The 17097-nt window shown below is 46.0% G+C and overlaps 2 protein-coding genes and 1 long non-coding RNA gene across 8 annotated transcripts in view; 1 reads left to right on the top strand and 2 right to left on the bottom strand.

Moving 5' to 3' along the window:
• The window catches only part of LIMK2 (LIM domain kinase 2), a 54882-nt gene extending 45962 nt beyond the window's left edge, over positions 1-8920 (bottom strand). For both annotated transcript variants that reach the window (XM_027575355.1, XM_027575356.1), the window contains exon 1: positions 8765-8920. In XM_027575355.1, coding sequence (XP_027431156.1) covers positions 8765-8780 — 16 coding nt within the window. In that variant the 5' untranslated portion in view covers positions 8781-8920. The remainder of the gene's footprint in view (positions 1-8764) is intronic.
• A 2911-nt stretch (positions 8921-11831) lies between these two features.
• Positions 11832-15250, top strand: LOC113912758. Its single transcript, XR_003516950.1, has 3 exons — positions 11832-11966; positions 12479-12563; positions 15114-15250. It is a non-coding gene; the product is annotated as an uncharacterized LOC113912758 (long non-coding RNA).
• The window catches only part of RNF185 (ring finger protein 185), a 35160-nt gene continuing 31071 nt past the window's right edge, over positions 13009-17097 (bottom strand). For all 5 annotated transcript variants that reach the window (XM_027576441.1, XM_027576439.1, XM_027576438.1 and 2 more), the window contains one exon: positions 13009-15506. In XM_027576441.1, coding sequence (XP_027432242.1) covers positions 15409-15506 — 98 coding nt within the window. In that variant the 3' untranslated portion in view covers positions 13009-15408. The remainder of the gene's footprint in view (positions 15507-17097) is intronic.

Genomic DNA, 17097 nt, shown 5'->3' with positions numbered 1-17097 from the left:
TTCCCTGTCCTTCACCACAGCCTGAGTTCAGGTCTTTGGCTTCTTTTCCCAGTCTTAACTGGCTTACCTAGACTCCCCAGTGTCTACAGAAGAAAGGCTCAACTGTTTACCATGGCACTCCTAGATTCTATCCTATCCCACCTCTCAGAAGATGTGCACTTTCCATTATCTCTACCACTACTCCCTTCTCCATTGGCTCCTTCCAATTATCATTTACATTAGTTCAAGTCTTTCCCATTAAAAAAAAATCTGGACCCTGTTTTCTGCTCCAGCTACCACCCTTCTTCCCTTCACAGCCACACATATTAAAAAGTTATCTACACATCACTGCCCTCATTTCCTCACTTCCTTGACTTCCACCCCCACCATTTCTCTGAAACTGTCTCACCAAGGGCCAAAGTGACCGCTTATTGCTAAATTCAACAGACACACCTTAGTCATTCTTGCAGCAAATATTAATTCCATGCCAACTATGTGTCTAACACTGTTCTGGGGAAAGAGCAGCAAATGAGAAAGAGACTTAACCTAGACATATTTTTTAAAGATTTTATTTATTTTTTTGACAGAGAGAGAGAACATAAGGAGGGGAAGTGGCAGGCAGAGGGAGAGGGAGAAGCAGGCTCTCCACTGAGCAGAGAGCCTGACGTCCGAAGGCAGACGCTTAGACTGACTGAGCCACCCAGGTGCCCCAGATTTAACATAGATATTAAACAATAATATAATGGGAGCAAGTGGTATGAAGGAGAAATCAAGTTCATAACTAGGAAAATGGGGGTGGAGAAGGGCAAACAAGTATTCCTTAAGGAAATAATTTTCAAGCTTAGCTCTGAAGGACAAATATGAATTAACCAGGCAAAGAGAAGGAGGGAAGGATAACAATGGAGACTGGGATGGGGTAGGGGGAAGACATGTGCAAAGGTCCCGAGGCAGGAATGCAAACTCCTCACACATCATTAAAGTCGGCTATTGTCAGCTCCAAAGTACTAGGGGAACCAAGACAGGTCCCTGGCCTACTGTAGTCCTTCAGCAAACATTTATTAAAGGAATGAATGGCCCTCTACAAGGTGGACCCAAAGAACTTTATTTCTCCTCATCTGTTACAAAGAGATGCTTTAATCATATCTTGATCTATTTTCTGTTTCTGCTGCACACATTCATCTTCTTGCATCCTGACATTCATGTCTCAAGCTATTCTGTGTTTAAGATCCTTACCACCTTTTTTTAACATTTTTTTAAAGATTTTATTTATTTATTTGATAGAGACAGCAAGAGAGGGAACATAAGCAGGAGAAGTGGGAGAGGGAGAAGCAGGCTTCCTGCCGAGCAGGGAGCCCGATGCGGGGCTCGATCCCAGGACTCTGGGATCATGACCTGAGCCGAAGGCAGACACTTAACGACTGAGCCACCCAGGCGCCCCTACCACCTTTTTCCTTAATCAAACTTCTATCCTTCTTTGATGGTCCCCCAAAGGGGGACTTTTTTCACTTTGTCTATACCTGCTTTATATCATTAGTTTTGTAATTATAGTTCATTATGTTTCTATTTCCTTCAGTCCCTCCCTCTCTGTGTCCCCCATCCCCACTCCTAGGTCTAAGGGACAAAGACTGCATCTTGATCATCTTCAAATCTCCAGAGCCTAGCATAAAACCTGATGCAGAACAGACACTCCTTTGTGTGGCAAATCCAACTGAAAAGTTGGATCCAACTGTCAACTATGAAGGTAATTTCCAAAGATAAGCTCCAACGGTCAGCAGGAATGATTCCATTGAATAAGGGTTCAGGCTCTCAGGATGACTACCTATGGGTAAAGTCACATGTAGATGCACAGGCCTCAGTTTATCTGTTGAGCATTCACACTGTTTTTTAGTTAAGTACCTGAGCAAGAATATTCATCCAAAGCCTTCAACTTCTCAAGCCCAGATACTCTTCAAAAGAAAACTCTTGGCTTCTTCAGCTCCGTACAGCCCTGAAGGTTGATGATCCTAACTCTCTTACAACTTTTTTTTTTTTAAGTAGGCTCTGCACCCAACGTGGGGCTCAAACTCACAACCCTAAGATCCAGAGTCTCATGCTTCCACAACTGAGCCAGACAGGGCCCCCAACTCTTTTACAACCTTTATTCTAAGGAATGCAAGAGAAATATAATAATACAAAGTCCTGGAGATTTCTGTGAGGTCCAATGAAAGACCAATCCAGAGTCCAGTCTGCCTGGGAAATATTTCATCTAGGAAAATACTTCATTGTACCAGGACCTTCACCCTCTACCTCTATAGTGTTTACTTCTCATATTTGCAGACTTATCAACAGTGCCTACTAATTGTCAGAGGCCAGAAAGGGAGTTTGATTAAGTAAATGTCCCCAGCAGCCTCAAAACAGTAAGTGGCCCTTATTAAGTGTTTAATAATCAGAAAACTGCTTTTACAGTTATTATTGGAATCTGTTGCTTTTAAGAAGTTGTAAATGTGCAATGCAAAGAGGGGAGAATTACAACAAATGGCTCATTACAAAGGTTCTCACCTTCAGGATCTTTTGAATCCTGGCATAAAATATAGTTTATATATATATATATATATATATATATATATATATATATATATATATATATATATATATATATACACACACACATATTCAGTTTATGCACACTTCTCTCTCCCAACTTAATAATTGGTGACATGGCCCTCAAATAATCTCTGAATCCACTGGGGTAGGGAGTAGGATGACAGGTTGGTAAGGCTGGAAGGGCTTTTAAAAATCATCTACTCGAGTCCAGTCCTTTTATTTTTCTTAAAGAAAAATGGGCCTGAAGAAGGAGGATCAGGTTGCCTAACCATGAGAAAGCTAGTCCAGGAGGGGCTCAAACCCAAGTTCTGAAACTACCAGACCAGTTGCATTTTTATTATCATATGCAGCCTCAGACAAGTTAGGACTTGCTTAAGACTATACAGTTATTCAGCGGAAGGGCTCAGCCTGGTACCGCAGCTCAGTGCCTGTGCATTTCTCACAAGACACTAATGTTCACCTTAATCTTGGTCTAAGAGCTGGGTTTCTGTAAACCAGTCCTTCTCAGACTTCAAAGTGGTGAGAAATTTCCAGGCACTGAAAGCTCAGGAGACCATAAAGCCTAGCCTGAACCAATATGCACAGATCCTATCCTTTCATTTGAGAAAAATCTTTGATGCTTCTCATGTTCCACTAGACAATGAGAACCAGGAACAAAACCCAGCCAATTCAGTGCAGTACAAAACAACTAGTACGGTAACTGCTGTGCACCCTGGGAACTGGCGGGTCAGGTGTATAAATCCCACTTGTCCCAGGATAAAGCAGGAAGCAGAGGGGCAGGGCAGCAACTGGTAGGGAACAGCCAAGAGAAAAGAGATCACACCTTAATGAAGTGAGTACCAACAAGACTTAACAGTATGATTAACATTCCTCTAGATACTCTCCCTTGTATCCCAAAGGGTTTTCCTCCTCACTAGCTTACCAAATATTACCACGGGGAGTGTCTATGGAAAAAAAGATTAGATGATTTTTAAAGGAGCTTCTGTACTTCTTTGAACCTTACATTCTTCCTTCCTAAGAGGAGGGATCAAATTATTCCTTCTAGCTCTGAGTTGGCAACACCAAACCAGGGGCCTCTCATTTTTCAGATTAAGGCATATATACAGACATCTCAGAAGGTTTCATTCTTGTTGTTGTTCCCATCCGCCTTTTATTTTATTAGGAAAACTTTGTAAGGGTCAAGCAGAAGAGCTGGAGCTAGACCTAGGTTTGAAACCTGGTTCTGCGTCCATGGGCAAATTATTTAACCTCTCTGAACTTGTCCCTTAATCTTTAAAAAGAGAATGACCACCTACCTTACAGGATTACCAAGAAGATTAAGAGAAATAACTTAATGTATGTGAAAATACCTCCTGCAGCGCCTGGCACTTAAGTTGGCAACTGAAAGCTTTTCTTTTTTCTTTCATGTATATCTAGAGCGTTGGCTAGGAAAAAGGTTGAGTTGAATTACACTAACCTCTAAAATCTGAAGGGAATGTCTTCAAAACAAATTCAGTGAATGTTTTCTATATGCCCATGTGCAAGACAAAGACTAGGTCATGAACTTCTGGGGCCCTTGGTGTGTAGTCATGGAGTGTAAGAGACAAAGATGTGTATAGAAATAACACATGTCAGAGAGGGACAAACCAGGTGCTGAGAGCAGGGCAAACTTGGTAGAGTAATAAGATACTTGGTAGAGAAACAAATGAGACAGATGGTTCCTGTGGCTTTTGAGCGCTCAGGTTCTCCCTTCCAACCATAAGTCTACTTAACTGTGAATGAATAGGCATTTTCTTATCTGGGGGAAGGCATTTTCTTATCGGAGAACTGGTTAACCAGTTAATATATTCCCAAACAGCAGTTCTCTACCCATTGTCAATGATATGGGAAAAAAACCCAACCACTTTGATCCTTATAATATGACTGTGGTGTCCTAAGCACCATGCGAGCATGAATTAATAGAATATAAAGATCCTATAAGACGAAGACAGACTATTACTGTTCCCGTTTTATGAAGACGAAGCTGAAATGCTCAACTCACAAGTGTTAGAGCTGGGTTTAGACCACAGGTCTGCTAACTCCAAAGTTTATGTCTTTAACTATATTTTAGATTTTCTTTCCTAGAAAAAAGAAATTACAGGCAGAAAGACTTGACAATAAAATGCCAGGGTGGATGCTCAAGGTATACTCTAATAGAACTAGGCAATGGTTTCATGTTCTAGCTCCCGCTGGGTATAGATTAATAAGTAAAAGAGTCAAATTCTTGTTCCTATATAAACAAAGGTCAAGAGTGAGAAGGATGATTGGCTTGTAAAAGAATGCTAGAGCTCCAGGTCCTCTCACTGAAATGCCAAAGTGATGCTGCACCCCTTCTAACATGCCCCTGAACCCTAGCCCTTTCCAGATTTGCACTGATCAAAAGCCAGCCCTGCAAGGGGAATCAGCTCAGCCTCCAGAAGACACAGAAAACCCACCAGGAATGTGGAAAGCCTAATACAGCCCCTTGAACATGAGGGATTTCTTTTCAGCTTTAAAACTTTGTGGCCCTTAAACACACACACACACACACACACACACACACACACACACACACACAACTTTGTGGTCCTCTTGGACCCTATGTCGCTCCCTCCATCCCATATCCATGGCCATCCAAGTTACCCTGCCCTGCCCAACATGAGGTAACTCCTGTGGTCCGTGCCTTCTTCCCCATTCCTATCATTAACACTTCAGCTCAGGGGCGCCTGGGTGGCTCAGTTGGTTAAGCGACTGCCTTCGGCTCAGGTCATGATCCCGGAGTCCTGGGATCGAGTCCCGCATCGGGCTCCCTGCTCAGCGAGGAGCCTGCTTCTCCCTCTGACCCTCTCCCCTCTCATGTACTCTCTCTCTCTCTCATTCTCGCTCTCTCAAATAAATAAATCTTAAAAAAAAAACAAAACACTTCAGCTCAGGGCCCACTGTACCCACCCCCAAATTAGTGCCTTCCTCACCCTTGCCCAATCCATCATGCCCACAAAGTCCAGATTGTCTAAAAATAAAATACATCATGACTTTCCCTGCCTCTAAACCTATGGTCTCTACTGTAGACTGAAAAATTCCACAAGTCTAGCATTAAACCCTACACGGTCTGGCTTTACCTACCCTCTCAGCTTTATCTTTCACTTCCTGTAATTCCCCCATTTGTGCATTCTTGCCTCTACCACACATATCAATTCACTATCCTTTGTGAAAACCTTGAAACTTGCCCAGCTTTGCATCCTACTTCCAGTTTCTTCCCCACCAGGATATCATACCCCACCCCACCCCCCACACCACTTTTAATCCACCTAAGACTTCTCAAATTTTACCTCAAATTTTGGTCAGCATTTCCTGACCAAATCTGGTAGCCACCCTGGACAACTTGCTGTTCTTCAGAATGCCAAGCACATTCCTGGCTCAGGGCCTTTGCTCATTCCCTTTTATTCCCTCTGCCTAAAATGTTATTTCCCCAGATATCCAAATGGCTCACTCCCTTGCTTCATTTCTCTGTTTAGATGTCATTAATCAGGGAGGCTTCCTTGACCTCCCACTGTCCCTATGACTTTATCCTATTTTATTTCTCTTCAGGGCACTTATCCCTGATGTTTGATATTCATATATTTACATATTGTCTATCTCTCCTACCATACACTCCATTAGGGAAGGGATTTGGTCTGTTTTGTTTCCTGTTGTATCTGCCAGGGCATAGACGTGCTTGGCACATAGTATGAACTCAATATATATTTGTTGGAATGGATGTATGAAGAGAGCTCTCCTCTACCTTTGAAATTCTATAATGTTATCACATACAGGCCTTCTAATAGTCTGTTTTGATTTGCCCATTTTTTTTTTCTTAATTCCTCTCAATAGACAATGAATCTCTCAAAGGGACAAACCACGTATTATTCATTTCCACAAATATTTACTAAGGACTTTTTGTGTGCCAGATTCTATATCTCAAGCAGCCTGGAATATCAGAAAGAGCACTGGAGGAGAAATCCTGGGTTAGTCCTGGCTCTACCATTAGGTGAATGACCCTTGACGAATCCATTTTTCTCCCTGGGTTTCTTCATATGTAAAATAAGGAGAGTTACATTATCTCAAAGTCTCTCCTGGCTCTAGCATCTGTTAAAATTTTTAAGAGGTGGAACTTGGCCCAGCCCAGTGCCTTAGACATCACAGGTACTCAGTAAATATTTGGTTTCTTTGTTGTTGATTCTCCTGTTACACAGGAATCTGAGGTGTCTTGGAACAGTTTGGACAGAACAAGTAAAAGTTTAAGCCCCACTTCCTTCTCTGACTCCAAGGGACAACTTCATTCTGGTGTTTTGTGATAATAAAGGATTCTGGTGTTTGTGAGAGGGTAGAGCACCGAATTTGAAGTTGGAAAATACACACTCTGACCACTGCCATTTACTCGGCTACAGAACCTTGAACAAGTCATTTCTGAGTCCGAGTCTCCCCAGACATAAAAAAAAGCCATATTGGCCTACTCTCAACTCTTCAAAGGCACCTTTTTATGCTGTTCCATCTACTTGGAATGTTCTTTGCCCTTTCTTTGCTGCATTAATTTCTACTTATCGTCAAGGACCTAAATACATTTGCTTTTTTAAGGAAAATCATCCTCTATTCACTCTCCCCCCCACACTCTTACAGCACTTACCTCCATTGTTTATCTCAATTATTATAGCATTTATCTCCATTGTTACCTCAATTATTTACTCTCTGTCTCTAGAACTGTAACCACAACAAAGGCAAGGACTGTGTCCATTTTGTTCATCATTATACTACTCAGCGCTTGGTTAAGTTCGTGGCACAGAAGTATCCAACAAATATTTTTATGGACAAATGTGTAAACTAATGCACCTAGAGACTTTAATACCTCTAGGAAGCTTTTTGGTTCATTCAGAGAATCTAATAAACACTATTACACTCTAAGATCTTTTACAAGTTTCTGTGAATCAAGGTTCAAAACAGGGAATTTATGTACACAGAGGTTAGAAAAAGTCACTGGAAATCATTTGAGCTGAAGAACTCTGGAAGCTAAAAAAAATCGGAGAAAGGGACAGGGAACATTTATACCCCTAGCCCTCTTTCTCCAGAAGCCTATTATCAAGAATGGGGAGAAAAATCCCATGCTTCCATGGTGAGGAAGTGACCCATTTGTGGCCTGGTCCTTGTATTCAGGATGGAGGAAGTGACTGTCCACAGGCTGAAATCCAGGAAGTGGGGGCAGATATCCAAGACAGCCTCCCTCCTCCACCAATCCCTCCGGCCACCTCTAGAAAGCTTCTGGACGCTGACCCTGGTCGACCTAGAGGCTGGGCCACCCACACAGGTGGCTGGGAAATATAGTCAACAGATAGTCCTGGTGCAGGGAGGACAGGCCAGGAAGACAGGAAGCTGCAGGGTGGTGTGTGAGGTGACTGGGAAGGGATTGCAGGTCTGGCTAACCTAACCCTAAAACTACCCTTCACCTCTGGACATTCCTCTCTTGTCTCAGAGAGGCCAAGGGAGGACCTAGCTTCCATGGAGGGCCCAGAACCCCGCGGGGCCTACCTTCCCCAGGAAGAATGCTCCAATCTCTCCCTAACCCCTAATCCGTGTCCTAAACTCCAAGGGAGCCCACACTCCGGATTCCTGCAAAGAGCCCTAAGACCAGGGCATCACAGGCACCAAGATATCCGCGAGAAGCCTTGGATCGGGTCAGAAAAGTCAATTATCCCCACTTTCCACAGAAAACCGAGAACCCAGGGTAACTCTCTATCCCTTTATAATTGCCCCGAACCCTGAGGATCCCGCTCTCCCCATATTCCACATATCCCTCATTCCAAGGGAACCCAGGCCCCCAGCTTTCTTAAAAAGAGTTTTAATTTGAGGGCCTGTGGTCACCAGATCCACAAAAAAAGCTGGCCCGCTGACAGAGCCAGCATCCCTTCCTCCAGGGACCTCAACTCTCAGAGAACTGCCCAAACCTCCTGCTCCTCGGAGCTTTCTGTCTCCGGTCCCCCAATTCCCGAAGCTCCACAACCTTCTCGCGGAGCGTTGTGCTCCCCCCCCCCCAGCCCCGGTCAATTCTCCTAAGGAGCGGGAACCCACGGGAGTCCACTCAGCCTGAAACCCCCGAGGCTGCCAGGTCCCCCCAGGCGTCTTGGGCCGGGCTTCCGAGATAACGGCGGGACAGGACGGGGAGGCCCCTCCTTACCCGCCTGCGCGGCCATGGTCCCGGGGACGCGGAAATGGGGAGGTGGCGGGGACCACAGCAGCCTCTCAGCTCCCGCTGCCAGCCGCCTCAGGCGCGGGAGGACCTCAGCCCCGGGCGCAGCCCCGGGCGCAAGCAGGATGCACCGCCTACGGCGCCCGGGGAGGACCAAACCGCACCTGGCACCGGGGCCCGCCCGCCGACGCCCCGCCCCCGGGCCAGGCCCCGCCCCCTGGCTCGGGCTCTATGGGGGCCCTGGCGCCTCCTACTGCGAGTGGCGCGGAGCTGGTAAAGGTGGTTGTGCGCGGCCGTGAGGTGGCTTCTCAGGAGAGTCCTCAGGACAACCTGGAGGTCTCAACAGAGGACCCTCAGCCCATTTTACAGATGCGGGCAGCTGAGGACCCGAGGGAACAAGTTTGACTACCTCGAAATAGCTCAGCTCATTAGAAGCAGAAGTGAAATGGGAACCCAGGTCCCCTAACTCCCAGGCAAAAGCTCTTTCCAGTAGAGTGTTTGGGATCAAGAATATGAATATGAAGGGGTGCCTGACTGGCTCAGTCAGTACAGCATGGGACTCTTGATCTCAGGGTTGTAAATTCGAAACCCCACGTTTGGTATAGAGATTGCTTAAAAATAAAAATCTTAAAAAACAAAATGAATATGGAGAAGTTACCCCACAAACCTTTGGGGATTGAGGGTAGACTTTTCTTAGAAGCTTCCAGCTCAGAGAAGCCACTTATCTGCGCCACTGAGTAAGCTGGCGCTCAGTAGATAATCTCTAGGTCAAAGATGGTATGAAGGTGGTGCAACCACATTCCAGAGGCAGATCCTTCTTGAGGCCAAATAGGTATATAAATGAATCCCAGCACACCAGATCTTCCAATTTTTCAAGACAAGCCAAAACTCCAGGTATTTAGGTGAATTTTCCTATTTTTAAATGTTGGTAACATTCGGAAATTTTAAAAATGCCATGTAGACCAAAGGAAACACTTGTGGAGTGAGTTTGCCCCGCTGGCTCCTCTTTGTGGAGGAGAAAGCACTGGACAAGGAGTTAGAACAGCTGACTGGCTCCTGGCAGCCGTTAGCTGGCTGAGGGGCCTTGAAAACCACTTCCCTTCACTGGGCTTGGGAGGGAATTGGGGCCCTCCACGTGACAAAGGGTGGCCTACATCACCACTGGACCTGTGGTCCCTCCCATTTGATTCTCTGGTGCTGGGTGTTTGGCAACTGTCATTTCCTTAGACTGGATTTAGGTCATGGGAAAAGTGTCCAAATGACCAGGAAGAGGCAGGGATGGGGCCCAAGGAAATGGATCATGATGCCCCCACCAAGGACAAAGTTCAATCCTGCTGCATCTGGTTCCAGTAAGCAAAGGTGAGCACAATTCTTTCTTCCTGCCCTCTGTAATCCAAACCAGATGCAGGTCAGTTGGTTCTCCTCTGGGTGTGTCAGGTGGCTCCTGAAGTCCTGAAGGTGGAGAAAGTGCTGAGGGGGTGGGGGAGGGGATGTGCCTGACTTCCTTTAATTCCTGGGAACCTTCCAGTGGTTGGTTTTACAGTTTGAGGAAATCTCTGGTCTGATTATAGTAACCACAGGATTGTGTGTTGAATTAAAGTGACAGGGATCCAGGGAACTCTGACAAGCCACCTTGTGGCTAGCAAAAAGGAAGCAGGGATTTTATTCACCCTACACATGCAAAGAAGTTATGCTGTATTTTCCGAGGTTCATGGGCACTGGCAACCTTGGAACCAAGACCCCTGTTTGTCTTCCCTTTCCTCTGCCCCACAGCAAGGCACCCAGGTCTGTCTCTTTTTCGTCCTCTCTCTCATTCCACCTCCTTCCCACCTCCAGCCTCCTGGTGTTCACTAGCAGTGAGTGGGGGGATAACCAACTCCCCCAAGTTCTCTCCAGAAGGGAAGTTTAGGTATTTCTTGAGAAATACAAAATGAAATGTAAAGAAAGAAAATAGCAATCTATCGAAATGGTATAATGAAGGGATATCATTCCAATATAGATCCAAAGAATAGTGTAAGATCACTTGTGAATGCGAGGGGGACTTCTGGAGGACAGAAAAGTTCTGGGTAAGGAGAAGATGTGGGTTTCTAGTGCCCAAGTCACCTGTTCACAGTTTGATTACCTGACCATAGTTTGGTCAGTCTCTGAGGCCAGATCCTGCTGACTGACTCACAATCAACTCTTTGGACCTACAGAAATGAGGACCCGGACACTGAAAACCACCTTAAGGTTCAGACTCTGCCTCTCAAAAATCTTCAACAGTTCCTTGTTGCCAACAAAATAAAGGCCAAACCAAGCCCTCATGAGCGAACTACATCTCATTTTGCAGCCTTCTCTCCCTATTCCCTTCACTCCAGGACTTTTTTTCCTGAATACATTCTGCCCTTGTACTACTCTGCCATTCCTATAACCCCTCCATGTTCTCTGTAATTTTGTTGTCCTATTCTACCCAGAAATGCACTCATTTCTAAATGCTTAACACATCATTTTCAATCATATCATTTTGCAAACCCTGTAAATTAATCGAAATCCGCACTGATAGGATAGCCATTAGCCACATGTGGCTATTTAAATTAAAATGAAATAGAACTGAAAATGAAGTTCCTCAGTCCACTGGCCATGTTTCATGTGCTCACTAGCTACATGTGCCTAGTGGTTACTATGTTAGACAGTGCACATAGAGAACATCTCCGTCGTGACAGAAAACTCTGTTGGACAGTGCTGTTTTAGACAATGATTAGTAAGGGCTGTTAACATCACAAAGAGGGACTACCAGGCAATTATGTGCCTCCTGAAATGATGCAACAAGAAGTATACGCTACCATTTATGACATAGTTATACCAAAAAACCAAGCCTGAATCTGGTCATACTTCTGGATCTAACAACCAATTTATAGGAAATACAAGAGTAGGAGGAGCTTATTAACACCACAGTGATATATACAGCAAAACTGAAGCTGTGGGAAACTCAACAGGACAAATGAACTGGTTTCTTTAACAGATAAAGTGCAAGAGAAAGAAAAGAGGAACCTATGGATGTAACATAGACTTAAGAGAAATGCAATAGCAAGGTATGGATCTGATTTTGATCTCAGTGCAAGCAAAGAACAAAAAGTTGAGAGAACTAGGAAGATTTGAGCAATGATTGGATATATGATGACATTAAGAAATAACGTACCTATTTTTTAAGGTACGTTAAATACCATTTGGATATGTTCTAAAAAATCCTTACCATTAAGATGCATATTTAAAATACTTAATAGAGGGGCGCCAGGGTGGCTCAGTCGTTAAGGTTTTGCCTTCACCTCAGGTCCTGGGATCGGGGCCCTGTATCAGGCTCCCTACTCAGCGGGAAGCCCGCTTCTCCCTCTCCCATTCCCCCTGCTTGTGTTCCCTCTCTCGCTGTGTCTCTATCAAATAAATAAAATCTTTAAAAAAAATACTTAATAGATGGCACGGGACTAGGATTTCCTTCAAAATAGCCCAGGCAGGAGAGAGGAAGCAGTGTGACGGTGGTGATGAAACAGAATTGGACACAAGTTGATTATTGGGATTGGGTCATTGGTACATAGAGGGTTTACTGTCCTATTCTACTTCAGTGTATGTTTTGTTTTCCATTCCTTACTGGGCTCAGTTCTGGGAAATCCCTCACCTTTGCATTTCCTACCAAATCTTGGTGCTATTCAACTTGATAACTCCTAGGTCAAAGTGGAAGAGAGGGAGAAGAGACCTTTTCAGAGGGATGACCTGTAGCTCTGGTGTGCTGGGGAGCCTGAGGCTGGGCAAGGTTTGTAACCTCACTATCTTCCATCTCATACTGTGCTACTGAGGAACCTCAAGGAACTGCACAGCCACTGCTCCAGGTAGAGGGCTTGGCCGGGGGCCCGCCTGCCCGACTGCAGAACATGTGAAGAGATGCAGACACTGAATAACCTGTCATTGTCCTCAAGGTTCTGACTGTCCACAAGCTAAGCTCCATCTTGGTTGCCTGCAAGCTTAGGGATTCTATACACTTTGTCAGGACCAGGGCTGTCAGATGGGTCACACCTTGGGCAGGGCTGTGTATGAAGTATTTCTCATCTCTAATTAATGGCTGCCTGAAGCCTTTGCTCCTCGATGTGACATTCCCATGTATGCAGAGGTGTTTTCCTAGAGGCCAGACCAGTGTGACTACTCCCCGACCCATTCATGCCCTGCCCCACCCCCTTACACAAACAAGTCCACAGCTCACAGTAATGTAAAACCATTTGTTTAATTCTAAATCAAATCACTTTCACAACAGTGAAAATTAGTGACTGGTCAAGGTGTGCCACTGTACATGGTGTCATTTTCTGACTGTGGGTGGGACCTGGTCCTAATCCACAAAGGTGGCAGGAGGGGGTGGAGGCCAAGAACACAGACAACACACAAAAGAAAGGAAAACTACCTTGGCAGAGGGGCAAGGTGGTGAACCTGCAGAGGGGTGGTGGGAAGGGGGTTTCCTGTTGGGGCTGGGCCAGCAGTCCCAAGTTGGCTCTCCTGCCCCAGCTCCCAGTAGAGGGTCAGTGGGGACCTAGAAGGTTCAAAATCAAAGGGCACATGACCAGCCTGGCTCTGCTTACAGGTTCCTGGGATGCCCTTGCTGGTGGAGTTCTCCTAGGCTTACTACTTTGTTAGAGAGTCCAAGTGATTTGTCTTCCTATCCCACAACCCTTTTTTAACCTTTCTTCTGGAAACCCATTTCTGTTGGGCCCATCTGACTGAAGTCCTCTCTCTCACCACTAGGTGGGGCTACTACACTGAGCGATCCCACCAATTCACTTATGTTGAGAATTCAGACACCTCCCACCCCCCCACCCCAGTTCCCCAACTTTGGGGACTTCCAGGAGGTGATAAAAAGAGCACTCTTGAGTGGGTGTCCCAAGAATGTTTAAAATCCATCCGGGACCTGTAAAGCTGGTGGCTTAGTCCTACCAAATGGATTCGGCAAACAAAACCACCTATTCAATACTTAGATTTTGTTTGATTAAACACTGAACTCTGGCATTGACAGGTACAGAGGGGAAGAGGTGGGGCCTGTGGAGAGGAGAGGAGGAAGACTTCCCTCATCTTCCTCAAGGTCTTGGTTTCCACATGCTATGCAGAGCCACATCTGGAAAAAAGCACTAGGTGGGGCTTTCTACCATTTGTTGGCTATGGCTGGGGGTGAGCCAGGAGCAGTGTGGACTGGTAAAGTGACAGAGAGGCCCCCAGAGGAAGTCCATCTCCTTCGATCCCTGGAATCTGCTGGAAGGGGCTGGATTTCTAGGAAGAGGCCTGACCAGCACAGTGAGAACCATTCCACAAGTGAACTGTCCTGCTGCCTGGAATCACTCCCTTAATCAGATTCTGAGGAAAAAGTCTGTGAAGTGGAAAAACAAGTCAAGGGCTTGGGAAGATGATTTCCCCTGGAAATTTCCTGGGGAAGACCACACCATATCACCATGATGAGGGTCTCTAGGCCCTGCTGCCTGGCTTTAAAAATCATCAAGAGTTGCTTGCTGGGCAGTTTCATGCTTCTCTCTGGTTTTAGCATAGATACAAGTTTTCAGGGGTATCCACCCAAGCTATACCAAAACCAGGGTCATATGTGGGTCTCCCCACTCCTGCCTCTTCATAAAGGACAATTTGGCTTCTGGGGAAGATGGTCTTCAACATGCAGCTGAGCTGACGTGACAAAGCAGCCAGTTTCCATTGGGTGGGTCTGAGAGGATGCACCCAGAGCTTTTGTAGCCTTGGGGACAGGGCTGCTTGTTCAGTTGTTCTTGCATCAGAGCTCCAAATACCACCAGAGCCCCACTGGCAGGTCTTTCCTAATGAGTAGTCAGTTCCAGCTTCAGCAGTAGTCTCCACTGTGCGTCCTCTGGCAGATGCGCATATTTGGGGAGGAAAGATGATGGGAAATCTGTGACTGAAGCCACATGTCTCTGGGGATAATCTACTCCAGGAAACCAGGAGGTCATTCAAGCCACTCTCTGGAGCCAAAGAGACTGAGCATGTCCCAGAGCCAATAAAAGATCTTTGGATCTCTGGTGAATTCATGAAGTGACTCCCGCTTTAGCTGCTGCAATTATGATCTTTATAAGGACAGCAATTTCTTGCATTTCTGCTGAGGAGGAGGAGATAGGGCAGAGCAGCACTGGGATACAGAGGGAGGAACCTCTCTATATGAGGAGTCCACTGATTTTGGAGGCCACTCACCAAAGGGTATTTAAAGAGATGAAAGAAAGTTTCTATTTGGCTCATCCCTTTGTTTTTATATTAAACTCAGGTAAAATTGTACTGACAGTTTCTCTCTTCCTGCCTCTTTCTTGTGCAGAGTCAGGACCTGCTGAGCTGGCTGGAACAGGATTTCATGGTGTAACTCATGAGAGATGACTCAATGCCAAGGACTGAGGTTATAGCAGGGTGTTTACAGCAGTGGCCATACTCCAAAGTCCTTGACAACTGGTCTTGAGTCCTTAAGCTCTGATGGAGAAGCAAAACTCCTTGATGTGTTACCGACTCCACCGATTCCAGGGATCAGGATTAGCCAGGAAGTCAAACATCAAGAGTGGGTGTGGCATGTCACCAGTCCAGAGGCCCTGCCATGGATGTAGGCTGGGAGCCCAGCATTAGGCAATCAGGAGCCAGAACATGATCACTAGGGCCACAAACAGGAAGAGGCGTGACAGGAACTGCTCATCCACGTACTGGGGTGTTCCAGGGACAGCTGGAGAGACAGGAGGGAGAAGAGAGGGTGTCAGAACACTGCAGCTGTGCACACTGCTGCCCATTTGGGCCAGAAGTCGAGAGCATTAGTGTTCATCTCTTTATAGCAGAACTCTGCATGCTAAAAAGATTTCCAAACCCCAAATAACATTAGGCAAAACAAAACTGAAATTATGAAGATATGCGGAATAATATAACAATGAGGACAAGGTCTCCAGTTTATCCTAAGACAGTTTGGTCTGCAGGTGTAAATTAAACAGGAAACTCAAGAGGAAATAATAAAAGAAAAGCTGTTAAGCATCTTCTGTGTGCTAAGAGTTTTGTACATACATTACTGCTTGGTGAGTATTAGCATTCCCATTTTGTGTAAGAAGAAATTGAAGCACAGGTATGAGGTGACCTGCCCCAAATCACAAGGTTCACGCATTAGTGGCAGAGCCCCACAGTCACGCTATCAGCCTCTCTGCATGCTCCCTTGTGAGTCATGGAGTCTCTAGATTTTGGCACTTTGAGCCGGGGGATGGGGGGGTACAGAGAGCCCCACACAGAGTGCCTTCCTTTTCCAGAGGACAGAAGTAGAGCCCAGACAAGCAAAGTGACTTGTCTCATCCATCACACAGCAAACTAGGGGCAGAGCTAGGCTTCCATTCCTCCTGCTTTGAGGAAAGCTACTATGTACAGCTCCCTGTCCAGACTTTGGGGGAAGAAGAGTAAGAAATCTATATCCAGGATGGGCAAATTTTATCAAATATGACAAAAGAAAACTGTGATTGTGGCAAGGGGATAAAGTGATCCAGAGTCCAGCCTGGCTGTAGAACTCTTTACCTAAGGAACCCAGGGTAAGCCCTGAAGCAAGAAGGGAAGCAAGCTGCCAAGTGGGTTCTTGCTGCCGCCATAGTGTCCTGTCCCTCCTTCAGGGCAGAGCACACCCTGCCCTGTGGGTCTCCTTCCTTTGAGAAAATGCATAAACGAAGGAGAAACCTTTGAGGTGGAGGAGGTAAGGAAGGGCATTCCAAGATCTCTTGGAGCTGTACTATTCCCCAGGTGGGTGCTCTGATGATTCATGCAGGCAGTCAGTCAACAAAGACTTACTGATTGCCTGCAATGTGCCAAGCATCAGGGTAGGGGCTGAGGAAAACTGGGATGACCCAGGAGTAGGTTTCTGTCCCTAAGAGCATAAGCTCCTGGCCAGGAACCACACACTGCTCTCTTATGTACCACACACTGTGCCCAGCACACATGAGGTTCCAATGAGTGCAGCAAGCAGAGCTCAAATGACCTCAGGACCTCTGCAGACTCCATGGTAAGGATCTTGGCCCAGGTGTCAGATTGGGATAAAGTACAGGGCACCCACCTTGCTGCCCTGCTCTATATGGAATACAGGTGGCACCTCAAGCTGGCTGGAGAGAGAAAGGCAGTGGCAGGTAACAGACCCAGAAAGGGAGAAAGCGTTCTCAAAGGGGTGGGGCTTGGGACCAGCCCCACACGTATCCTGAGGGAAGCTGGACAGAGATGCCAGAGAATAGAAAGGCCCTGAATCCTGGTGGGTTGCCTCTCTCCTCTCTGCCCCTAAATGGTACATGCACAGGACT

This window comes from Zalophus californianus, chromosome 14 (genome assembly GCF_009762305.2).
Source record: "Zalophus californianus isolate mZalCal1 chromosome 14, mZalCal1.pri.v2, whole genome shotgun sequence".
Classification (NCBI taxonomy): domain Eukaryota; kingdom Metazoa; phylum Chordata; class Mammalia; order Carnivora; family Otariidae; genus Zalophus; species Zalophus californianus.
Note: the sequence above shows the minus strand (reverse complement) of the source record. Positions and strands in the feature narration are given on the sequence as shown.